Here is a 26787-nt window from a genome sequence, read left to right as displayed (position 1 = left end):
AGGCTACACTTGGGAGGGAGTAATGCCATTTCAAAATCCCTTTTCTCATGCACAGACTGAAATAGTGTGGCAGAATGTTTTTCTTTTTTTTCAGTCTTGAATTTATTTTTACTGGCTGGTTACTTCAGCTCTGAGACTGGGTTGAAATAATAACAAGTGGGAGTCTGGGAATGATTAAGGGAAAGAGGCTGCCTGTTGAGGTTAGACTTTCCTGTTTGCAGATTGAGCTCCAAGCACCACTGTTGCTGTTATTCCATCTGTTTTTAATCACTTTGGCATTCTTGTCACCACAGGGAGCCTAATGTGATTTCTGAACTTCTCTGTAATGGCTTCTTTGATTTTTTTTTTTTTATTTATTTTTTTTTTTTTTTGGTGAGTCTGAAATTGTTTTCTGTCTGACTATTTTCTTTTTTGGTCAATAGATGCATAAATGCGTGTCTGTGTGTGTGAGTTGCTGTTGCACTTGAGTTGAAAATAACTGGTGAGCTGAGTGTTGTTTTGAGTAAACCTGTTGATCAAATTAGGTGTGTGCTTGTGTTGCAGGAGCATTTACATTGTAAAATCATGCAGTGGGCTTATGAATCTGCTCGAGGACACAGTTCCACAATGGCCGAATGAGCTTTGTAATGCAGTTCAGTAATCCTTAAGTAATGATCCTGTCATAAGCAAATTACACCAGCCGATTTCCACCTGCCATTGCCTGATCTATTTTTACTATTATATGAAGGGCACATGCATTTGAAGGAAAAAATAAAGAGGTTCGCTCTTTACGATATTGTAATGAAAAGGTCATCCTATTCAGACTTGTATTTCAACTTTCCTTATGACCCATTACAGCATTTCCCCTTTTTGATCCCGCTGCACTAAAGATGACTTTGATCTTTCTCATATTAAGTATTAACAGGCTTGTGTTACAGTCGGTGATGGAGAGAAAATTGATAGCATGTGGACAGAGTGGGCAAACTTTATGATCAAAAGCACTTGTTAAACAACCAGCACCCACTTTTCTTTTTAGTTGTCCTTGCAACTAAAAAAGGCCATACTCATTCTGTGCATCAACTTGATCCACATTAATTTGTCATAATGCAGAGTTGCATAGCAGGCTCACCATCTGGAGCACTGGGAGAATTCACAGTGGGCCATTGGCTTGTGAATTGGTGGCACAGTACCAATACAGATGGAGCAACTCACTGATCTTTCTCCCGTTGCTTATTAGTGAGAAAGAAAAAAAAAAAAAAAAAAAAAAAAAAGACGCAAATGCCCTGCAGTGATTGTTAAACTCTTATTTTCGTTTTCTTGTTTTGTTTTTGCTTAACAGAGAGAGGAGAGACATAAAACCATTTCCGAGAGCAGTAAAAGCACAAAAGATGCAACATGTTTTTCCTCAGAAGGCGACGTGCCTGTTATTGTTTACGCGATGCAACAGGTTATATACCGTGCTTTAGAGCTAAACCTGATGGCTTCTAAATTGTGCACTGTGGGCGAGCGTGCAAGTCTGACCACATAATTAACACAAAGTTAGAATGGAGGTGTGCTTGCGTGTATGATGCTGATCTATCATACACTGTATTTATTTGGCAGATAGGTTGACATTAATTATCGAATTATATTAATCCTAAGAAAAACATTTTTTTAAGGAAGTGTGACACTGAATACATCACTGTGTTCTCAAAATGGGCACAACGATGCAAAATTGGACGACTCTTGCTGAATTGATTGAAAGACTCATCATTCAGTCCATGGTTCTGGGTTCAACCCCCGCCTCGCCCTACACACGTATTGAAGTGTCCTTAAGCCTGACACTGAACCACAAGTTGCTCTTAGTGGAGGATGAATGCTCTGTGTGGCAGCTGCTATGGGAGTGTGTGTGAATGGATGAATGTCACTAATGTTCTGAAGCGCTGTAAGATGGCTGAAGTAGTGAAAAAATGTGCTTTGGGTGTCTTAGGTGATTGATGGGATTAATACCAGATTAAAGTTGATACCGTTTATTATATTTTATCATGTGGCTCTTTCTCATCAGCTGGTGTTTGCCTCTTGTGAAAAGTGATGATTTGTGTGTGTGTGAGAGATATAATTTTTTTGGTTTGCTTCTTATTAACTGCCAAACAAACTTCATATATCAGAACATCATGCCACTGAGAATTGGTCTTTGTGTGATTTTATTGTCACCGTATTTTGCATTAAAATAACTGTAAGCTGGATTTCTGACAAAACATTGGCAGGTGGCGCAAATATTGAACAACGCCCGTTCAAACAGGCCCAGCACAACAGTAGTCTGCAGACACATCCAATCTTTAATGCACAGTTAAGTGTGCAAGATTTGGACTTGAAACAAAATGCCCTCGGGATGTGGTTTGATTCCAAGTAATGACATACCTTATAAAACAGGACACGGCATTAACAGCACGTTTGAACTCTTCCCTTTGAGCTTTTTGGCCATTAGCCTGAGTTTTCCTTAAATTAATTTTTTTTTTTTTCCCCTTTTCCTTTCTCTTCCTGTTATTATGTTACATCCTTTGTGGTGCTGATGGATTGTTTTAACATATGATATTTTGATCGGTGTGGAGTGAACTTCAAAGGCAGGTACCACAGGCTTGTAATATTGGGAAGCTGTGCAGGATATATTCAGTCAACTGAGGTGGAGCGCTACTGAAAGGCAGAGCCAAGTTTTGCAGCTCAACCAATTGCTAGTTTCCCCCCTGCCATTAAAATTCACCCATAGTGAGTTTTTTTACTCACTTATTGATGAGGTACAGTTTTTACCTTATTGTTTGTTTGGTTTAAACTGTAATTACTGGGGTGGCTGAAAAGAAAAAACATTTTGTTTGCCATTATTGTTTCCTGACACAGTCATAGTTTCTGTTTATTTTCTGCATCTCCTTATTTAAATGAATAGATGCTTCAAACATCGATGTTGGCCGTTACCGTTAATTTTATCAAAGCAATAATGGCTGGAGCTCAGATAACCAGTGTTGGTCTGTGTTGTTGTGCTGAGCTGTGTGAGTGACGGCTTTTAATTAATGGCCTTGTAAAAGGAAACCCAGGCGGGCTTCTCCTCCATACGCCAATGGAATGAGGCACCCGGTGTTTGGGATGGTTTATTAATGCTTTGACTGGTTAGCCCTGGGTAAAAAGGACAATTAGCAAGATCCACTGCCATATGCTGCCCATTGAGCATCTGACAGAGGCAAAAGACAAAGGCTGAGCTCCTGTGTGAGGCTAACCTGAGATCTCCATGGAACCACGTTCAACTGTGGTCACATGTGTAAGCCAGAGGACCCATGAGAGCTCCACCCCTCCCAAAGCACTTTAATTACACACCCAGACAGCAGCACGTCCGGCTCACTCAGCAGAGCCCAACACCATCCAGTCCTGCTGAAGCTGTGTTCTGCATTGATATTGTGTTCACATGCGCCGGCGATTCTTTTAATTGAATTTATGTGGTTGTGATACAGTTTCCATCGGCACTTTGTCATGAAACAACTCAAGTAGGTAAACAAGTCCTGTGGCGTGTCTACACACAGTTTTGAGGAGTGAGCTGTCAACATGCGAGTGTGAAATCAAGCTGCTAAAAAAAAGGGATTTATCTCCCAGAGTGTGGGGACAAAAGCTGGAGGTGTGCAGGTGGAATCTGGTAGGCAGGCCTGGCTCTGGTTACTGTTACACCAGTTACACACAGTCCTGTCTGTGGGAGGGAGAAGTTTTCCGAACCTTTTCTTTTAGCCCCCCCCCCCATGCGCTCTCGCTCTGCCTCACTCTGTCTCTCTCCATCTGGAGTGGATGAAGTCAGAGACCACATCACTGGTGTTTGGCCTCCTGGCTCTTTGATCCTGCCGCCCCTGCTTGGCACACACTCACAGCTGTACAACAGCACGCCCATTGAAACTCTCCTTTCCACCGGCGGCTTGCAGGTAGAAATAAACAGAAAGCAAAGCAAGGTGTTTTTGTACCACTTATTTGATTTCTGCCTCTCTAGGAGCTCTGTAATTTGCAAGGCATTTAGTCAATGCATGTAAGCGGGTATCATTATACTTCCATTAGAGGTTGAGTTGATCTGAAATGCAAATACTCCTGATAATCCACGACTCCCTTCACGAGCTTGATTGCTTGTAAGTCATTAAAGTGTGTGTATATTTGTACTTTCAGGCCTAGTGGCTGCAGTACATGTTTTTCAATTGTCTATGTGCTCTCAAGATCACATGTGGTGATGCTTTGCATTTTCAGCACTTTATGGGAACTGAAAGCCGTTTGTTTTTACCATCACACTTCACCATACTGTGTGAAACACTCCTGCCTTCATATACATTGAATGTCACAGCGTTGCACTGTTTGGTTTCTATAACGTGCATCTTCCTTGCAGGTGTACGCACCGTCTTCAAACTCAGAAGACTTCAACAGAGATTCCCCTTCATATTCCTCTCCTAAACCCTCCAGCAGTATGTTTGCAAGCACTTTCTTTGGTAAGTTCAGAGCAAGTTTTCACTCTCATTAGGCAGGTTTTGCTTGCAACTCAGATATATTTTCTCTTGTTCAATCCGGATATTGCTCAGTATATAAAACTATTTTTTCACTAGTTCCCATTGCAGTTTGGTATTTTGTTTTTTATTTGGTTGTTTTGGAAGTTGCCACTTAGCTTGATAATAATCAATTATAGCTTGTTACTACAGAGACTGATTTCTTTTAGAAATATTTTCTGAAGTGTAAATCTGTGCGCAGGTCTTATTTCAGTCTGACTGACACCCAGACATGCAGACTCCTTGTTGGCGTTAACTTTTGTGTTATCTCAGCTGCATTCAAGACAGGGATCATGTTTCAGTTGCAAGAGAAATAAAAAAAAGTAAAACACTCCTTGGATGACCCACCAAGCGATGGGGTACAGTTGGAGGTTTTCTGCTTCCTGGCATGTGTTTGCACTTTCATTTCCAATCAGTTACATAATGAAATGTTGTATCTATTTGTATCAGATGGTACCCACACTTCCACTGACCCCTGGAATTCGTCCAACGGGATCAGTCAGGCTGGTTATGGGGGGATGCTCGCAGGATCGTCATCTCACATGCCACAGTCAGGAAACTACAGCAGCCTGCACTCGCATGACCGTTTGGTAAGTAGGATCAATCACTTGTACATAATTCAGCATATGAAAAAAAGACAAATAAATCCCTAAGCTCTGATTAGGTTTTTTTTTTTTTTATTCATTTTTTTTCATATCATTTATATTTTTTTCTTATGTTTTTTTCAATCCACTTTACTTAATAGAAAATTATAATATATTCTGTTCTATTCTGTTTGTCGCTTTGTTGTGCTACCACACTTTGAATTGCGTCTCTGCCCCCCACCGCAGTTGGAGTGCGTGTGTGCGTCTTTAGTTGTCGTCTGGTTATTTTCAGTGAAGGCACTGCTGACCGGAGCCTTTGTGTTCGTGCTTGATCTCGTCTCGTCTGCCGGCCTGTTTCAGCTGGCAGAGCATCACAGGGAGCCCGCAGATGCTGCCGGCCCGCTCTTTATCTATTTCCCTCCCCCCGAAGTTAACTTTTGCTCCATCACAGTCTGGGAGATGTCAGAGGAGATGTAGAATTTAGAGCCTGAATAAGCTCTTTATTTCCCGAAAAATTAATTTGTCTCCGTTTGTTTTTCTTGCTTCAGAATTACCCTGCACACTCAGTCTCTCCAGACATCAATGCCAGTCTTCCTCCCATGTCCAGCTTCCACCGAAGCACCAACAGCACTTCGCCATTCGTCACTGCAGCGCACACTCCCTCCGTCAACTCTGCTGATGGCGTCATGGGTACGTTTTTATGTGAGCAGTTCAGCTACATGCTTAAAATGACGAGTTCATTGGCTCCCATTGGAAACATAGCTGTGCATCCATTCTGTAAAGGAAGTAAGTCATGCAGTCGAACAGCTGCTTCGTTTGCCATGGACAATTTTTTTGTCTGAGTGTGCAATAATAAATGGCTCCTCTGTGTTTTCATAGCTGCTGCAAACCGGGGGAACGCTGCTGGAAGCTCACAGACTGGAGATGCACTGGGCAAGGCTTTAGCCTCAGTGAGTTACAACCAAGGTTTAACTTAGAGTGTGCTTCATTGCACTGGGCATTCCTAAAAAAAGAGAGCCACCCAAAAGTTTTAGTGTAGAAACTAAGATCAGCTGTGACTCATGATGGAAGTTTATTGTTTATCAGAATTGCATTTTTTTTAATGGGTGGCATCAATGTGGTTTTGGCATCTCAAGGGAAGTCTTTGCATCTTTACAACAATAACATCTTGTCAGGATGTGAAGCTCATGTCTAACTTAAGTGTGATTCAGTTAAATCTGTGAATCGAAGTAGAATAATGGCCTCTTTTTCTCGCTGAATAAGTGACCTCGGTAATCATGTTGGGAATTAAATACTATACTGTTGATTAAGAGAAGCCCAGAGGACTTGTTTTGTAGTTGTTTTTTATACTAAGCCTAGATAATTGTGGGCTTAAACTAAGAGTATTCAAGAACGGCAACTGTAAATAAAAATGCTTCTAAAGCCATTGGATTACACTGTAGTTGGGAAGAACAGCCATGGATATCTGTGGCATCCTGTAATGGTTTAATCCTTGGATTATTTATACTGTGACATATTCAAATGTGTCAACCAGCAGCTGAGTCACAGGTGGACGACAACTGTTCCAATTGTGAAAGACTTAATAAATTACCAATGAGTTGTGCAGCACCGTAAAGATGCTTCTGTGTAAAAGTTAGCATAGGGGGGTTGTATTTGTAATCCAACCTGAGTGTATGCCTCAAACTCATTGATTAGAAAAACTGCATTCATTTTTGTTAGCCAGGATGCAAATGAGTTTTTATGTAAATTTAGTGACTCTTTTTTTAAAGTCAGTTTCTTGATATTTTATAGAAATGTGTTTAACATGTTGCATAAACATCATATGATCATTACCATTTTGAATTTTACTCACAGCTGAAGCGGTTCCGTTGGGAGGAATATTTCTGGCCAGTTTGAATCCAAATTATGAGAGTTCAGGCATGGTAATAACAAATTAAGTCCTTTATATTTGCAGACTCAATTCTATTAGCATGACAAAGCTGGAGTGAAATGGACACGGTTAGACCAGGGTGGGGGTGGGTGGATGGATCAGGGGGCACAGGGGAGTTTATAACTGCTGTGGCTCAACTCCACGGGCCCCCCTTTGTAGGGCTTTTGTTCTCCACCCTTTTAAATTGGCCGTGCTTATTGGCCCCTTGCCGCCTGCGGGAGCGTAACTGATGATGAGGCGGAGCTTCATTTATTCCAGTAAAATGAGCCATGTTTCACTTTGAATGCAGCATTAGTAGCCAGGGAGGGAGAAGAATAGAAAGTCATATGTTGTCAGGTCAGGAGTCACGGTTGTAGCCAGTGTGCTGTTGAGAACCTGAGGAATATTCGGAGATCTGTTTTGCGGTTTACTGGTTTCCGACACAGTGATCACCGCACTATTAATCGTTCTCAGTCCTTCACTGAATTGCATGTCTGTGAGTTAAAGTGCTGCACATCATATAGAAGCGTTCTGTCCTCAGAGAAGAGCTCAACTGGTCATTCTTCCTTTAGACAACGGCAGATCCTCCTCCACACTCAGTGACACACTTTAGTGAAACCTCTGTCCCGATACTCCAAGTTGATTGAAAGACTAAAGCCTAGAGATCAAGATTGAATAAGGAGATTATTAATAATGAGTGCATTCTATCATCCTCACAGAAGTCGAACAGTTCCCTGCAAGCTCAATTTGATCTTAACTTGGAGGAGAAATCTCTGTGGAGCTGTTGTTGTTGTTTTTTTCCCGTCTTGTTGCTAATTAGTCAGGATCTAGTCGTAATACCCCGACTTTTCTGAGACATGTTCCATTTGGGCACAAATACCCTCTTATTAAAGGAGGGGGAAATCAGGGACGTGTTTGTGCTTTAATCCAGCGTTCGTTTAAACAAATGAAATCCCAGTGAAGGTTCTGAAGACGTAATCTCTTGGTTCCCATGTGATTGACATGTCATGCTAAAACTCCGTGACCTCGGCGTAACCTGCCAGAGGAGGCTTCGATACAGTGCGGTGAATCTGATTTGTTCTTTGTTTTAACCAAGAACTTCAATCGGCCTTGAATGTATTGCATCAACACAAAAAAAATATTTAGTCTTTAGCTGACCAAAATGTTTTATACTTATCTTAATAGGAAGGTTGATGTTCTGTTTTGGATAGAATTAATTTCCTGTAATGTTACACTTCAGTTTAACAGTGAGATGCACATTTCCAGAAATTGTTTTGTTTTAATCTGTAAATGTCTCTTGGTGCTGATCTTCAGTTGACCGACACAAGTTGAGACAACATGAAGGCATACGTAAAACAATGAAATTGAATATTGCTAGACGCTCATTTGGCTCAGGCTGTGCTGTGAGCACAGATGACTATTAACATCTCATACGTATGCACTGAGCATGTTTATGGCGTTCCTGGCCGTAAAAATCTCTAGAATTGATGACATAGTTCTGGCTTAGAAATGGTAACAGCTGTAAAAAAAAAACCCACATACAAATGAGAAGAATTGTGCAATTTATATTGTATTTTTATGCTCCTGCTGCTGATGAATCCCATTCTTCACTCTCATCTCCTGTTTGCTTCCTCAGATTTACTCCCCTGACCACACGAGCAGTAGTTTTCCCTCCAATCCATCGACACCTGTGGGTTCTCCTTCGCCTCTGACAGCCACAGCAGGTGCTGGCTCAGCAGGCACTGTGGTGACTTCTGCCGGCACCCCGTCTGGAAGGCCAGGTAGAGCACCAGTGTTTGAATTTTTGTCTCATACACACCTCTTATACGTTAGTTGTAACCTGATTTGGAGTGAGAATATGTCCAAAACAGCCCCACAGTTACTATTGCCACATTGGATTGTGTAGGACTTTGGCCTTAGTCTGGAATTACTGTAATTTAACAGGCTTTCGTAAGTGTTGGCCAACGTTTACTCGTGCAACTGCAAGGGCAAACATAAAATGTCAAGTTGGGTGCTTCTCCAAGCATGTGCCTTCTTTTGTTTCATGCAAGCGGGGCCCCGTGATATTAAAGACTCACTGGTGTGAGATATAAATTGGAGGGTGTGGCGATTAATGAATTCACTTTCACATCACTGTTCTCATCTCAGAAACAGCTGTGTCGACGACACACGATGACAATAGCTCAATAGCTAAAGGAGATTTCGCCACCATACCATTCCAAATTTGGAATGCACAGAGGCAGACTCTCTCAATTTAGAGAGAGATGCAAATTAATTGCTATTACTAATTTCCATGACATACTTTAAATTTAACACAGTGTAGGATTGTGCGTAAAAATACATTTTTGCTCAAAAATGAATTTAAAACGAGGTAATGACAGTCATGATTTAGAAGCTGCTGAAACACAACACTGATTTATGTCTGATGTGTGTTGGAGCAGCAGCCTGGTGACTTTTGCATGTAATTTCATAACGATAATCAAAGAAGACTGAGCTGCACTTTGATGCTCACATCAAATGGTTCATGTCATACAGTCCTGATTTTCATTCAGAATAGTGCAGATTTAATTGACAGCCTAAGACGCAAGGTAATCTATTGCTGCTGCCCTCTCTAATAGAACCTGCAACCTTCTGTCCTGTGTTCACAAAATGTCATTGATGAAACATTCACAAGTTTAGAACAGAATTTCTCAGACTTATTTGACTCTGCTTTTGCCTGTCATTGTGTAAACACGCAGACAGCTCCGTGTCTTTAATTACTTTAGTTACTTTAACTCTGTTGTTGCATTAGTTGGATTGATTAAAGCCTGAGCAGAGTAAATTGTGAAACGTTTGCCTAAATCTTAATTTAATACCCCTTTTAGCTTTAGAGTAGCTCTAATCATGCGGTACTCATTCGCATTAATGCCATTTTTGCATGAATCCATCCTGCAACAAAGCTTAGTTTAGTGTGGGATGAGGCTGCACATCCATGGAATTGCCAGTCGCCCCCCCCCCCCAAAAAAAAATAAAAACCAAGAAGATAAAAAAAAATGTATTTGCAAGTGAACGTGTTTAACTTTAATCTCCTGCAAAAAGGGGACATGTAAAAGATTTATCTTCTGTTTGTTCCCTGTCTTCTCTCCAAGAGCACCAACCTAATCAGGTTTGTGTTTCATCCATCTTCTATGAGACTTTTTCTAAATCAGCTTTACAGCGCACTGGAGCCAGTGCGTACTCGCTTCAGGTAAAGCCAGGCGACACTCTGGACAGGTCACCAGTCCATCACAGAACAAACACACACAGGCAGACAATTATATATACTGTACATCACAGCTACAGACAATTTAGAGTGATAGAGAACATTGGAGTACTTCGGGGATGTTTTTAGCTATTGGGCAAAAGTTGTAACTACTATGCCACCCCCAGATTTGCTTGAAAAGCATGACATTTTTATAACCCTAACCCTTGCCCTTTAAAATTGATAACCGTTTGGTATCTACAATACATCATGGATGTCATTTTCAGGGCTCACAGAGATGCTCCGCATCGACTCCTGCTGACATCACACACTAGTTTGGGATGTCTGGATGTTCTTCGGAGGGTCTTTGTTCATGTTTATAAATTTAGAAGTAGCAAACACAAAATGCTTTCAAAGTAAAGTTTTGCTCTTTGCTAACAAGTCAATGGACGCTATTTTATAAAAATGTAGCACACGGGTAAAATCTTTCAAAGTTTTAAAATAACTTTTATTGTTTACACAAAGTCTTACTGTACTGTAGATATATGGAATAACAGGAAACAGGAATGTTGTTGTAAACTGTACATGTAAAGATTTGTAGTTTGCAGTGTTTTTTTTAAAGTGCAGAAAAAAGACATGTAATAGGTGAATATGGACCGTCAGACGCGTTGACAGAGTCGAAAGACTAGTGGAAAGAGAATGAGGGAGGACAGTAAGGGAAATCCCAGTGTGTTTGTTTTAGCAGGCAGTTGTGTCATGTGTGGTAATGGAGTGGCGACAGCTGTCTCTACGTATGCCCCCCTCATGCTCAGCTGTTGCCCTGCCCCATGGACAGCTGTTCCTCCAACACACACGCATAATACACCCAGACGAGGCAGCAAAAGGGTCTGTTTATTTGCCAAAGGTGGCTTTGACTCAGCTGATGAGGACAACAATGACGACTCTCCTGACCTATTTTCCGTGCAGCTTGCCACACCTGGCTGAACACTGGTGGCATTCGCTGTCAGTCAGAAATGGAAGACAACTAATAAAATGCCAGATATTCTTCGAAATCTATGAACACATACAAAATAACACCTACAAGAAAATGTGGCTCAGTTCAGTGTTAATTTTTTGCTATTTTAGATCATACGATGATGAAAAATACAAAGTGCAAATGCCAAATATATATATTTAGGTTTATAGTAAAGGATATTGTTTGACTAATTATTTATCCTCATTATTCCTCTGGGCTTAGAAAAGAGTGATTCTTTAAATTTGTTCTAAAATTTGGCTCTCTGTTGATGTTGCAAACATTCATCATTAGGATTACTCCCCTACACAGCACATTACTCAAGAATGGTTAGAGCAATTAGCCCTCTCTGGTGCACGTGGGCAACAGAAGCCTCAGGCTAATTTTTCATAGCCGCCAGCCAGCAGAGGCTCACGTGAAGTTCCTGTCTCACTCACCTGGGAGAACGCTGAGGCAGAGCAGAGACGTTTTCATTTCCTCTCCCAAAGTCACTCTTAATAGTCTGCTAATTAAAGTCTGCTTTATTCCAAAGCTCTGCGTGTGTGTGTGTGTGTGTGTGCGTGCGTGCGTGCGTGCGTGCGTGCGTGCGTGCGTGCGTGCGTGCGTGCGTGCGTGCGTGCGTGCGTGCGTGTGTGTGTGTGTGTCACATCTTTAGTATTTGTGAAAAATGTACTTAACTGCTTGCCGTTAAGAACAGCCTTGGAAGTCTTAGTGCAACGCTCATTCATTTATTGTCTGTTCATTCTATTTGGTTCAAAACACCCACTGAATAATTAATAGTAAACTTTACATCATTCATGAAACTGTTTCACCCACCGTTGTTCTCAAAATGCTGTTTTTAAATTAGGAAGGAACAAGAGAATAAGATTTGTGTAAAATCCCCTCAGCGACCACTACAGAGGTTTTCTAAATAGAGAAGAACACCCATAATAACAGTTTGGAATCAGACTGAGATAGCTCTGTGAAACATTGACAGTGGACAGTGGACTCCATTCACAAGGCTGTAGGCTGAGCCCTGAGCTGGAACAACCACCGACACCTTATCCTGTAAATAACCTGTGCAGGTTCATTTCCATCAGAGTCCATTAGGGTGATTTGATTGTCATACAATGCATTGCCTCCTGTTGCACATGGCAAGCAGCTTACTTGGGTAATTGTACTTCAGAAAAAGAAAGAAAGAAATGTACTGCAGCTGGAAAATGTGATCAGCAGATGTAGATTCCTTTTCTCTAATTCACACCAGATCAAACCAGCTTGATTTGCTTTCCTGTACTGGCCTGTAGATCAACATTTCTTGGCTCAAACAAAAGCACAGAATCACTGCGTACTTCTTCCAGCCAATAGTGGATTGTAACCGTGAGCGTAGAGGATCTTCAGTTTCTCTATATTTAGGTCATGGGATTATAGTGCATAGTTTTTCATTGCAAATAAAACGAGGGATTTGGCTGAATTAGATTTGGCTTCAGGAAAAAATAGACATGAATGAAACTTTTGCACGCAGATGTTTCCAGATGCGAACCCTGACAAACTGGCCTACTGTCAAAATGGTGTTTGACTTACAAAAAGAATAAATAAATGCAAAAGAGACCATGTCTCCTTTGTGCACGTGAAGGGGCTCGTAAATGACTTGATTGAGCCCAGATTATTTCTGTATTTCCTTCATCAGAAAAAAACTAATGATGACCACATGTCAAGGCGCTGTTCAGCCACACTCCACTTCTGACCACTCAGATGCATTTGTAGACACCTAATGTGATGAATGTGATGAAAACTGGAGTTAAAAGTCAGTTTAATCTGTATTTGTGTGGTTCTCTAGCCTCTCGTAGCCATGCTGATTGTTGTGCAGACTCCATGTATATTTCATGGTGGAAGTGGGTGTTAGTCAAACACTGGTGGCTCATGTGTCAGGATGCAGTCCAGCCATCAGGAAGTGATGCAGTTGAGCCCTAAAAGATAAAAATATCTCCTATAGAACAACATGAAGCCAGAAAATCAGGATGTCAGTGTGTTGTGACTGCATGTTATTGTGTGTGTCAGTTAGCCTTTGTGTGGTGTGCTTAGCAAGACGATGCCATCGCTGATATGAAACTGAATCCAAGGATCACTAACACTGACTTTCATGTTCTTTCTCATCAGGCACCAACCAGTGGCCCCGCTCTGGAGGACAGACTCCCTCCTCTCCGGGTTATGAGAACTCCCTTCACTCACTGGTAAGCTCCCTGTGCGCCTCGTCCTCCAGTGAGCGCGGGATGTGATGGATGCTCACTTTAGATAAGCTGCCCATGAAGGGCTGAGCTAGCGTTACAGGGAGATTCCTGTCCGACAAATGTTTTGCTGAGGAAGGTGGGGGCGGAGGGATAACCAAACTGAACAATACCTGTCCCTCGGGGTTTGCCATCTGTCCCCTTCTCTCTGGGCCGGGACGAGAATGACAGTTGGGGGATGGGTTTAGTCGGGGTGGGGGTGGGTGGGTGGCAGCTGTTTGCAAAACCACTTCACCAGAATTCCTTTGCTGTTATGTGACCAGAACGAAGGGTCAGATTTCACCGAGCTGGCTACCTGCTGCACATGTCATCTGTTTACATCATGTCAGCTGTTTAGTTCAAAAATAAAGATGTAAACCATTAGACGTGGATAATTTTCTGGTTAACAACTAAAATAACATGGAGCCCAATATCAAAGCAAAGCTCCAACAGTCACTTTATTAAAAATATTGTTTGTATTATTTTCTAATGGACTTTGCAGTCAATTCGGGTGATTGTCCTACAGTATATGTTTGTTCCAGCAATAAGTTTCTCGAGATGTTGTCAGTTGCAAGTTGATAAAATGTCTTGGAATGGCTTTTTGTTGATTCATGACCAGTTCTTTCAAACACAACATTGGCTAAAAAACAATTCAACATAAAAGATGGAACCAATTTAATTTATCATTTAATTCATTGTCAAGTATCAGAATTAATCACAATTGGAGTTGATACTGCACAAACCTGCTTGACATCATGACACTTTTTATTTTAACTTTCTATCATCTTATTTAATATTGTCAGTATTGCTGCAAGCCTGACTACTAAAAGCCCCAAGCAGGAGTTCACAAACAACATGGTGAAGTGAGCATTGGGCTGTGGGGCAGACAGCCCAACTTGTCCTCTTACGATAACACACTGACGGGCCCACAGTAACTTTTCTTTTTCTCTTTGTAAGTGTTTCTGGACACCAGGCAGCCTCTTGTCTCTGTCTATACTTCAATTTTCAGTGGTTGGTTTTTGAGGCCTGAAACATGAAGTTTGTGAAAGGCCGTTTATATTTGATCAGATGAGCAGTGATTGTTCTGCGTCTTATTCAAATCATTTTACAATCGCTTAACTCGACAAAGGCCTCAGCTGTTAGTTTAAAATTGTCCCCAAAAAATTAAAGGTTGCCATGACTGTGTTTACAAGCTTATCTGGTTCAATCATTCAGTCAGCCACTTGTATGCAAAGAGGACATTCAGCACGTAGATATTTCCTCCCACTTTGCCTCGAGCTTTGTTCGTGTCCTCATGGCCACTAAAGATAAGTGAGACTCTAAGAGAATACAACCAGATAACCTGAATATTGGCTTCTTGTAAAGCAAAGTAAAAACAAAATGCACAGTTTGTTTTGCAGTTTCAAATCATGCGAATGCAGTGTTACATCATGTGACATTTATATTTGTCTGCTCCTTGTGTTTTGCTGTACAGAGTATATGCACAGGTTTAGATTTCTCTGCAGTAATTATAAAACATTAAGTGTAAGACTGATGCGTCCAGATAAATCTCTTCTCTTGTCTCTGTTGACAAACAGCCACAACAGATTCACATTAAACAAACGGTTTGCTTGCAGGTGTGAAATATTAAATCCCACTCTTCAATGTTCTGAAAAGTGTGTCCTGCAGTGGTGTCATGTTATCATCTGGAAAAGTAATTATATGGTGTGCAGAAATACAATATCAGTGTGAAAACCTGCTGCCTTAAAGAGAATGTGCACTATTTGGGTGAAAGTAGCAACTGTGTAGGATCCGCTTTAAAAACTCTTTGTCTAGAATCTCAGAGACAGTTTGGCTGATAAGTGTTTAAATATTCTATTCCAGGTTTGAATGGGGCAACACTTTGATATAATCTTAGGATACATTTAGGAGTAAGTTGAAAGACAAAGCATTGGTCTTATTTAGGATGAATAAAAACATTGGAAAGTCCCTTAAGTTCTCGGAAACAGTGATGAGGCTAGTTGAGGATTAGGTTACCGTTGAAATGATTAATCTTGTTAGTGGGCTTGGCCACCACCAGTACTTTATATTAGTTTAAGACAAATATAAAAAAAAACTTTGTCTCATAATGCTGAGATGTACGGAAAAGCACAGCTGGATAAAATAATTCCACGAAGGCAAAGTAATGGCACACAGCTCTTACTGACTTTAACCTTTATTCCACCACAGAGATGACAAAACAGAGCTGGGGAAGAGCCGGGTGCTGAAAAGTTGTGTGCATTGTGGTAAATGTGATGTGTAAGATGTGTGTAATGCTGTTGAGGTTATTAAATGTGAGAAAAGCAAAACATTTCCATTCTTTGAAAGTGAATGGTCAGCAGCTGTGTGCTTGCTTCCAAATCCTGCCCGTCTTGTCTTTGTGTCCTCGCGGAAACAATCTTTATCCGTAGCACTGTGTGTTTGTAGTATTTATAGACGCTGATCTTTTTTTTCTTAATTCTGTCTTATTCTTATTTGACTTTGCCAGAAAAACAGAGTTCATCAGCAGCTACATGAGCATCTCCAGGATGCCATGTCTTTCTTAAAGGATGTCTGCGAGGTACTTCTCACTAGAGCCTTTTCTCATTACTTGTCTCATACATCTTTGCATTCCTCATTTTTGTTTTCTCACACATGCTCTGACTTTCAGTCTGCGTTCTTCATAGTTAAACGCAGTTTCATGTTTACTGCCTTTTTTTGACTTATTGTCACATTATGTTTTCATGTTGTTTCAGCCCTTCCAGCTTGCAGTAATCAGCTTAGATGCAGATATTATTTTCTGAATAAATTGTTAAGTGGCTGCAGTGCCTCCGTCCATTATTTGGTTTAAAAACAAACGAGGACGTGTTGAATTTTACAGCTCAAGCTGAAACGGCTCATTTGATCTTGCTTTTGAATTGCCTTCTTTATCTTATGTCTCATTTTTTATAAATTTTTATTTTTTTCAAAGTCCACACCATTCAATCAGCGTTTTCAGTGTTTTCTTTTCCTAATGTGCTTATACTAAGCTGCTCTGTCCTTTTTCTCTCTTCTCCCTCTCCCTCGCTCTTCATTCCTCAATCCCTGTGGTCCTCTCAGTCCCGAATGGAGGATCGTCTGGACAGATTGGATGATGCAATTCTCGTTCTGAGGAACCACGCAGTGGGCTCCACCGCCAGTCTGCCCAGCGACATACACAGTCTGCTGGGACAAGCACAAAATGGGCCACTAACAGCCATTGGATCAAACTTTCCCGCATCTGCATTGGTTTCGAATCGGACTGCCGCGATGGTATGATAACTTCCCAGAAAGTATGTAGCTCCTGGGTTAAATGTGGTGGAAAGTATTTTTCTTAAGTGAATCCTTCTTTGGTATTTTTCAAACTTCACCACACAAGATTCCTCAGCCACCTGCTCGAAGCGGGTGCACTGGCATGTGTGTGTAAAAACTCAACGTTTTCCACATACAAAGTCCTGAATATGTCCAGACATATTTTCCATAAGTGTAATGGCTGGCCTAAGGCTCACCCTCCTCTCCAGGGCTGCTGTATACACCAGAGTGAAGGAGAAATGAGAAAAACAGACGCAATGAAGTGAAGTGGTGTTTTGGTGAAGGACCAGTTTGTGTATTTTGTTGCTTTTCGAGTTAAAGTCGGAGTCTCCCGAGAAACACGGGAATGCAGGTTTCAGTATAAATCAGGATGTGTTCACCCATCCTCCATCCAAGGCATTTCATTCTAAAGAGCCAGGAGATTTGAACGCATCTGCAGTGGAAATTAAAATGGGGCGACTCGTCCATCTGTAATCCAGAGGTGTTTGGAAATAATTTAGGTCACACGCGGTATGAAAACACAAACATGCAAAGGGAGAAGAGAATCAATCAGTTTTAATGTGCGCAGAAGTTTGGATTACATTTGTTGATGAAAGAGAGAAAACAATAGAAGGAAAAGTCTGCAAATACGAGATCCAACATGTTCACTTCCTTTTTCTCATTTAGATTTTTGAAGTTCTTTGATCAAAAACATCAATTTTGTAACTATTTCAATTCATTGCTTCCTTTAAACTCATAACTGTCTTTGTTTTTAGGTCAAACCATGAAACAATTTTTTTTCTTTTTCATCACACATCGTTTAACAAAAAAAAACATTAATAATGTCTTGATGACAATATTATTTAAAATCAACTAGATCAGCACTGATTAATTAGTTTTATTTTCTTAACTTGATTTGTTTTCTTTAATGTGGTTGTTTTCAAATACATTTGTTGTCATTATGATTCAATAGTTGTTATAATTGCCAGAAGCTTAATTCATCATCACTTCCATGAAGACAAATTGTCACAATTCAGACTCTTTAACTAGAGCAGGGATGGGCAATAATAAAAGAGATGAGAATTATGGTTACAGATTTAACAGAAATGACTTAATGTATGTCTCTAAATTAAAGTTTTTTGTAAATCAACATGAAAATATTTGACAAAGGACAACTAAATGCAAAATGCATTTATTAATATGTTGTTGAGATGGGAGCCAGTGGCGTTTATGGTTGGAATGTGTTTAAATGACGATCTTGATACCAGCATCTGTAACACTACAAATTTATTGCATTTTTGAAATGTATTCGATGGTGACAAAGGACACAGAAGATGGCCTCGTGCGGTGTTTTTACTTTTGAAAATATTGAAGAAGCAAATGTTAGGAAAGCTGCCCATGATTAGTTAAAGAATCATTGTTTTATAGGTGAATTTATAACCGGAGACAAACCCATGTAAATACAGATTATATATTAGAATATTTTCTTCCTATATCAAGCTGAAATTTAATGCAGTGGTAAAAAAACAAGTTGTCCTCACTTTACTACATTGACATGATCTTCAGAGCTGCACTCCTTTGCATTATTTTTTTTTTTTTACAGCAGACGTCTCAGTTTGTTCAGCGTGTTGTCTGTCACTGGGTCTTTCCACTGTGGTGCCCAAGTCGTTTGCGAGCTTGTTTCGTCCCCCTAACAAGGACTTTTCTGTGGTTGTCACAGGCGCTCAGTTTGATGTATTTGTTACAGAGAGCTGGGTTGTGGCAGTGATGTTGACACACTGCGACTGTGAGATAGAACATACTGTGTCTGCACTAACACAGCGCTTCCTGTGTGGGAAGAGGTCCCCTCAGACAGAGCCCAACAGCCCCTGCACGGCACAGCCACAGGCCTTTTTACTCCGGCTGACACCCCGCCCTCTGCCCCCTTCCCCCGCTTTTCATCACTTCTTTTTTAACAACCCAGGAAATCTGAATCGTTGGAAACGTGTGTCTGAACCCGTGGCCTCCACCCAAATAGAAGTCCTCAGCTGTATGGTAATCAGGCCCAGCCATGAAAATGGCAGCGTTCTTTTCTCGCCAGACCCCCGGCCTCCCTCCTCCTCCTGTAGACAAAGAGTTGTTTGGACACCTGTTGAGAGCGCAGCAAAGATTAGCGTAGCGCTGAGGAAGGGGAGGATCTTGGAGTGGTGAGGTTAACAGAGGCCAACAGTGACTGGGAATCACATTCCAGTAGAAAAGGAGGAGATATCCTCCACCCTCAGTGACAGTTCCTCCGCGTTCTCCTTGGTCCTCAAAGGGGAAATGAAATAGCTGGAGAACATGTCGTAACAATGTGGGAGTCGACCATTTCTGTGTTATAAATGTGGACAGAATAACAAAATAACAAGGGAATTGTCAGACTTCAGAGCGGGACATCTTTCGCATAGAATGAGGACAATTTGTCATTTCAAACACAAACTAAGACGTGTAGTTACAGTTTGGCCTGAGGATTTAGCATCATTAGCGCAAAATGCAACACAAACATGGGCAGTTATAAAAGAGGTTATATGCTTGTCTTTAGATAGAGGGTTTTTTTTTTGTTTTTTTTTAAATAGTATAAACTTTTTGGTTGTTTTATTTTAAAAAAAAATTGTCCCAATTTTCTGTGTTCCACCTTACAATACCGTTGTGAAGTGAATCATCACAGTCACCCTCCATGTTGACAATGACAGACTTGAATGAAGATTAAACGGTAAACTCATGCTGTTAAATGATTGGACAGATACAAATAGACGAAAAACTGAATATCTGGAACAGTTCTTCAGTTTTTAAGCTATTTGTGTCTGTGCCTAAAACCTGAATACCGTATCTGGAACAGTTACCTGGCATGTGGATGTACCATAACTTATCAATACTTTATAAAGTGCCATATTTGAGAGTGTGTGTGTGTGTGTGTTTTTAAATTTTTTTTAATTGGAACCAGTTTATCTTCCATTTTTGGCTTGTACAAGCTCTCTTTTCTTGCTTCAAAGTATGTTTTGTATTTAGAGTCTGTACAGAGTGTCTGCTTCCTTTCTTCACGTGTCCTTCCTGTCTGTGTGGCAGCAGGGTGGAGATGACGCTGCCAGCCTGAACGACAGCCATGGAGGCCTGCCCAGCGTTGGCTCCACATCCAGCGCAGAGCTCAACCACCAATTGGAGACATTCAGAGGTCAGATACTGCGCGTAGTCAATCCAACTCATGATGTGGCTGACACTATACAATGTGACCGTAGATTTCTAGAACTCTTTGTTTATTTATTTTTCCTTCCGCAAAAGGTCTCGCTGCAAGCCTGGCTGGTCAGGTGCCTTCCAGCCTGGAGCTGAAGGTGGAGAAACAAGACAAGGACGACATGCACGACAGCCTCACCGGCGACGACAAGTCAGATGATGAGAGCGACAGAAGAGATATGAGGACACCCAGAGCAGGGCCACGCGCGAGGTGAGAACGTGTCCAGGCAGGGACACAAACTGAAAGAACTTTCATTTGTTCAGTTTTATGTGTTAGTATTCGGATAGTATTTGTATAAATATTGGTGTTTTAAATTACATTTAAAAGGGAATAAAATGTATTCTGTATAATGTTTTTATTATTTATACAATATCTTTGGCACTTTCTGACTCTGGTAGTGGAAAACCTCTGTCCTGCTGCGACACACCGACGACTTTATAATACCTCAAACACAGGCACTGTTATGTCGTCTTCATCGTCATAGATATGTGTCATTCGTGTGAAATCTCATTCACACTCCCAAATTATTATTGTATTCATCTGTTGTTTAACCTCCGTTCATTTTTTTACAACACAGAAAAGGTTGCTCTGAATAGAAACTATGTTTTCAGTCGAGTCATTTATTGCATTTTTAGTTGAGAAAACTGTTGCTGCAAACATTGGACCTAGTTGTTTTGCATTTCATTATATTTTGCACCAGGCAGCATCATTAAGACTGGCATTATGTTAAAAGTTTTCAGGTTTTAAAATACGTGTTCATGATGTACTGCCTTAAAGGGGGAACATCTGGAGTTGTAGTTATTTATAGATTCTACAAACCAGTCATTTTACTGGTTGGACTCACTTCAGATCCCTGAAATAAAATGAGTTTGGAAATTCTAGTTTCATGAGTTTCTGTCTAATTTGACATAAAAGATTTAAAAAAACTATTTTGCACTGAGTCACTACTCAAGTAGTTCAGTCTTGCTTTTAATCAAGGAATCATATTGCGAAGATCCTTTCCTCATCGTCAATAAAAAGCACACATCACATATTGAGGTATCTGTAATTTCTAATTGCTGCATAAACAAGTTTGACATCATTTATTTTAGGGAGCTGTGAGCTGGGAAAACCTAATAAACCTCCGTTACTAGTATCTTCACAACATTCCTCGCTGACGGAGCATTTCTCTTCTCTCACCAGCAGTGTCACTGAAGACGAGGACCTGAATCCAGAGCAGAAGGCTGAGCGGGAGCGTGAGAGGAGGATGGCCAACAACGCCCGTGAACGCCTGAGGGTGCGAGACATAAATGAGGCCTTCAAGGAGCTGGGCCGCATGTGCCAGCTGCACCTGAAGAGCGAGAAGCCCCAGACTAAACTGCTCATCCTGCATCAGGCCGTGGCCGTCATCCTGAGCCTGGAGCAGCAAGTCAGAGGTCAGAGTTGTGTGTGGAATAATGCGCGTCTGCAAAGTGGCTCACTGTGTTGCGCCGGACAAAAGCAAAATAACGCACAGTGCGTTTAGGTCATTCACCTTAATGAAATGTCAGATCAGCCATTAGTAGCAGAACATGCAAAATACTAGACAAAATCTAGGCTCATAGAGGAAGTTTATCACACACAGTGCCTGAAAGCAGTTGCTTATGTTTATGATTTTGTCTGCATTTATTATGTTTGAAAGAAAAGTGCAAATCAGCTCGGCTTTCAGCAGTGATGTCTGGTGTTACTGCGATGAGAGAAGTTTCCTCATCTGGCCCCTCAGTGGCTCGATTGTGGATCTTTTATGTTCTTCTGTTCTTTTGGTTTTTCCGCTGCATTGACTTTGCGACAGATCTCCGCCAACACTTTCATTTCTGTTCTTACATTTTATTTTGTGCTTTCCATCCAATTGTTTAAAAGTGGCCGCAAGCAGTAATGCATTAAACCCTTGTTGCCACGTGTCGTCTATCTTGCTAATATTCTTAACTGATCATCTGCAGAAGGCACATAAACTGAAAGTACACTCTGCTGGCATGAGCATGCAATCTATTGTCAGGATATTAGGATATGAGACGCACTTGCTTTTATTGGAGACTCATTCACTTCTGTGAACAAAGCTTTCACTGCACCGGTTGACAATTTGACACTGAGTGACAGTTTCAAAGCTATGAAAACTATGTTAGGCTGATACATAATTATTTTAGTAGTATATATAAGGATTAAGTTGTTTAAAAAAGCTATCATAAGGATATTATTAATAATATTAGTGGTTGCTGTTATCGGCATTATGATTACAATTATGACCTGCTCAGTCTGTACATGTTTGGTTTCAGATTGAAAGGGTAAAAACTGGTATTATTTCTGACTTGCAGAGCGAAATCTGAATCCCAAAGCAGCCTGCCTTAAGAGGAGGGAGGAGGAGAAAGTGTCCGGCGGCTCCAGCGACGCTCAGCAAGGCCACACAGGAGTCCACCCAGGCCTGACCGACACATCCAACCCCATGGGCCACCTCTGAGCAGAACACTGAGAAGGTACTCGCCAACACGATTTTCAACTGCTTTTAATTATCTGATTTGATGTGTAGGTTGAAATATATTATATATATTTTTTGTTAGGAAAAGCAGATTGGGCCTCAACTCTTTCAACAAAAGATATTTTATTTTCCTATTCTGTGGATAATTGATAGATTTTTAATCTACTTTTATTGTGATTTATTTTTTTGGAATTACTGTCAAGGATTTAAAAATCATTTAATCCTTGGTGTATAATTTTCATAATGTATTCTTTCAATAGGATTTTTGCGTGTTGTTGCATCTGTCCAGACTTATCCAGGTTAGGGTTGAACCACCCAGCTGAGGCTGGATGAAGAGATCGGGGGAACCATCATGGACAGATGTTCACTTGAAATAAATACTCAAATAGAAATGTATACATGTTTCCTTTAAAAGGCTTGTGTTCTGAAGGTTTGTCAACCAAAAAATGTGTTTTGTCAATAATTTGAGCAAACGTAAGCAACCAGTTCAATAGCTGTGGATTCGTCTTCTGTGGGATTATCTGAAAAGTTTAGATTCATAGTTGCATTTTAATGAATAAATATATGTCCGTTTGAAATGTTGTAACTGTAGCTGTGGCTAATTTCCACATAAAACAATGCATGATTCAATGTTAAAAAAAATATATGATAGGAGGAAACCTTGAAAAAGGAAACATTGGTGATTTCATCCCACAGAAAGTCTAATAGAAACCAGGATCTCAGATTTGAAAAGTGATTGCACTGTGGCGACATGTTGATTTTAAAGCACATTGTTTCAGTGTTTTGCTTAGTGAACGTATAGACGTGTGCGCGCCAAACCCTCACAGCAGGTTCTCATGCAGCAGAGGGAAGAGAATTCTGAATCATTCCAGAGTTGATCATAAAAGATGTAAAGAGTTGGCCATGTTGTCGTTGTTAGTGTTCTCCTCTGATCACTGTGTTTTCTCGCCTCCTCTTTTCCAGATCAAAGTGATGCAGATCATTTCTGTCCCATCTGAGTTGGAGACCTTGCTTCCCAGTGACAGACAGGACTCACAGTTCATGACACCAATTGGAGGAGACAAGACCACTTGAAGCAAAACGACGAGTCTAACACGATCCAGTCCTGAGATTGAAGAAGAGCCGGACATCCGGCTCCCTGCGACCAGTTTCCTTCTGCAAATTTCTCCCCACCACAAAAATCTTCAGCACATATCACTGTCTGCAAGAAGTGTGTTGCTTCTGAACAATCAGAGACTTCGCAATCTCCTCCAACCGTATGTGGAAATTGCCTTGTGCCTAAACTGAATTGACGAATGCATTGTAACAGCAACTGTTTTTGTTTGTCTGTTTCTTTTTTTTTTCCCTCCTATTTATTATGTTATTGCGCTATGAATTGTACGTCTAAAGGGAAAGTTAGGTGAATTCAAAGAGAAACGTGTAGCTTTTCAGTTGATCTATAGTTTGCCAGTGTCAGCGGCGAAAAGACCAGTGTGTCGGACTCAGTGGCGTCTCACCGTGACGACGCTGATTACTTACCGAACACGTCTCCTCTTACAAGCCTGTGAGCAAACCTGCAGTGGCCACCAGGCTGCATAAAGTCAACAGCACAACCAGGCTGGAAGAGGACCTGCTCCTCAAGTAGATATGAAGGGCTCCTTTCAAGTTAACCAAGACACGGCCACTCTCAGTTTGTGCTGGTTGTGCACGAGCGAACCATTAATCATGATTATTGTGTTGCGTTTCCGCTAACAGATCCTCCCTAATTCTACACACTGCACCTTTAAAACTGAGCACTCCACCCTGGTAAGTCTTTGGCAAGTCCGAGATGACTGGAAATTATTTGGGCACTGAGAAAGATTGAGATTAATTTATTGGCCAAGTTTAGAGTGAAACGGAAAATTGCAATTAGCTGTTAGAAGTGAAAAACTAAACCGCCCTGTTTTTTTTTTTTGTTTGTTTGTTTGTTTTTTTAAGAAAAAAAAGGATAAATTATTTATATTTATATTTTATTCAGTCTGCCTCTGGCCACATGTGTATCCAAGAACTACCTATGTTTGTTTCTGTGTAGTTTAGATATGTGTGTGTGCTACTAACCCAGGAGCGTCACACAGAGCTGATGGCAAACTGCAGCTTCACTGAAAGCTCAGGCTCGGCTGTATTTTTATTTGTTGGTTAACTGTTAAAGAGCAGTGAGAACACAGAGAGCAAACTATCTGCAAATATTAGCATTCCCTGCATTTTTTTTTTTTTTTTTTTAGTGTCTTAAACTGAAGGGAGAGGGGAGTCGGCTGGCCCTCGCTTCCTTTGCCATATAGTGTTAAATGTAAGCAGTGACTTGTTTCTGCAGATCGTCTCTACATTTAGCCCCCTGACCGTTTCACCCCGTTGTCAGCACAGAAGTGGCTTGTTTTTGTGGGTTTTGTTCTCCGGGTTATTTTTCTTCAACTAGCTAATCAGAGATCGTTTGATGAAGATGTAGTTTAAACAAAACAAGATGAAAAATACAAAAATAAATAAATAATCAAAAACAAACGACGACCACACTTTCTTCTGGCCTGATGAACATATCAGTTTTCTTTCTGTTAATATCTCAAGACATTGACTTTTAAGCGCAGTTAACGCTGAGTAAAGGTTAGTAAAGCTTATTTGTGTTGTAACAAATCCTTCTTCCTTTAGACCTGCAGCATTATGAAGTCCAGGTTTCAATGATGTTTTGATTGAAGCTGTGATACATGCAGTACAGTGAAGCCACACAGGCAAATACTTCATGAATTACATTGAATATCATTGAACTGTAGCGCAGCAATGAACTAAAGCAGCTCAACGGATGTTTATTTGATGTTTCGAGACATCGGTCATGGCTTTATTTCATTCTTTTTATGTCCTTGTCAGCGTGCATGCTTTATGTTTCTCCTTTTATCAAACTCTTTGGTCGTTAAGACTTGCTTTATATTCCATTTTATTTCTTTGTATGTTGTGTTTCTATCATTCATAATCTCCACCTTCAACAGAGCTGCCACATTCAGAATGAGTATTCTGTCCAATAAACCGGCTCCAGTTAGGATGAAGGATGCCACGACAAGCGTTTACATTTCAGATGTTTTGACAATTTTATTAGGTGAGGAAAAGAGAAACTGAGTGAACGTGGCCTTGTACTTCATTTCAGTATTCTTGGATCTTGTATTCATGTTGGCAGACTTTGATTGAGGGTAATAATGTACGTCACTTCCAGCTCGCTTACATTTGTTTTTGTTTGTTAAATTTCCTGTTCCTCCTTTATTTTCTTTGCTCCTCTGTTTGCCAAGTTAGACTTTGCTGTATTCCCAGATGCTTTCCCTTGTATAATATATGGAAAAAAAAAAAAAAGAAAAGAAAATCAAAAGATTAAAAAAAAAAAAAAAAAAAAACATTTGGCTTATTTTTCACTGTAGTTAGTATTTTATACAATAATACTGTAAGAATATTTCTTGAATTCTAAATATTACTCTTTCTAGATTTTTGAAAGCAAAAGTTTTGAGTAAAAAGTTTCTTACTTTATTTTACTATATTAGATAGTAAAAAGTACGGTTATTAACCTGTCCATTATTACAAGAAATTTACAAAAACAAAAATGGCATCTCAAGAACACGGCTGAACTGTTGCTCGTCGTCCCACACGTATTTCAAAAAGGCTTGGTACGAGCTCCAGATTACTAAAACTGCAACCTCCTCTTCACTTCTTCAGTCTCCGTTGTTGATTGATAAAAGATTTGTCCTTGTGTCAAATAAAAAGGTTTATTGTTGATGCACATAAAAAAAAAAAAAAGACAACACAACAACGGCAACAACAATTTGAATATTTTCTGTCTTTTTCAACAGAAAAACACAATGTATATAACATTTATGTTGCAATAAATGTGCCATCTTTTTTTAAACTCAATTGTATGTGCATTTATTTCTCTGGCTGGAACAAAAAAAAAAAAACCCTCATCCATTTCTGTTTTCATATTTACATTTTGCCTCTGCATAAACTTTTATTTTTTGAAGGGAGATGAAAATGCACAGAAAACTGAAAGCAGTAAAAGTAAGATCTCGGAAATAATGAGGGTTATTAACGCCTATTATTTTGTTTAGCTTCTGTTTTGTTTTATGAGACCTTTCTACAGTGGAATTAGGCCAAATGAGTGTTTTATAGTATGTAACTCTTTTTTGAAAATCATACCAGTGGACCATTGTAGTCTGTATGAAAAGTACTATGAATATATGTTTCTATTTTTAATAAAGTGTCATAGCGG

At 40.3% G+C, this 26787-nt stretch overlaps 1 protein-coding gene across 1 annotated transcript in view; it reads left to right on the top strand.

The window, feature by feature from the left end:
- The window catches only part of tcf12 (transcription factor 12), an 81312-nt gene extending 54525 nt beyond the window's left edge, over positions 1-26787 (top strand). The window contains exons 9-21 of the mRNA XM_080458145.1: positions 4364-4463; positions 4968-5107; positions 5650-5791; positions 5981-6051; positions 8647-8791; positions 13379-13452; positions 15992-16063; positions 16582-16773; positions 19876-19981; positions 20089-20251; positions 21224-21456; positions 22372-22530; positions 23496-26787. Coding sequence (XP_080314271.1) covers positions 4364-4463; positions 4968-5107; positions 5650-5791; positions 5981-6051; positions 8647-8791; positions 13379-13452; positions 15992-16063; positions 16582-16773; positions 19876-19981; positions 20089-20251; positions 21224-21456; positions 22372-22514 — 1581 coding nt within the window. The 3' untranslated portion in view covers positions 22515-22530; positions 23496-26787. The remainder of the gene's footprint in view (positions 1-4363; positions 4464-4967; positions 5108-5649; positions 5792-5980; positions 6052-8646; positions 8792-13378; positions 13453-15991; positions 16064-16581; positions 16774-19875; positions 19982-20088; positions 20252-21223; positions 21457-22371; positions 22531-23495) is intronic.

This window comes from Lipophrys pholis, assembly GCF_963383615.2.
Source record: "Lipophrys pholis genome assembly, chromosome: 2".
NCBI classification, from domain to species: Eukaryota; Metazoa; Chordata; class Actinopteri; order Blenniiformes; family Blenniidae; genus Lipophrys; species Lipophrys pholis.
The sequence above is the reverse complement of the archived record's forward strand: the minus strand, read 5'-3'. Positions and strand labels throughout refer to the sequence as shown.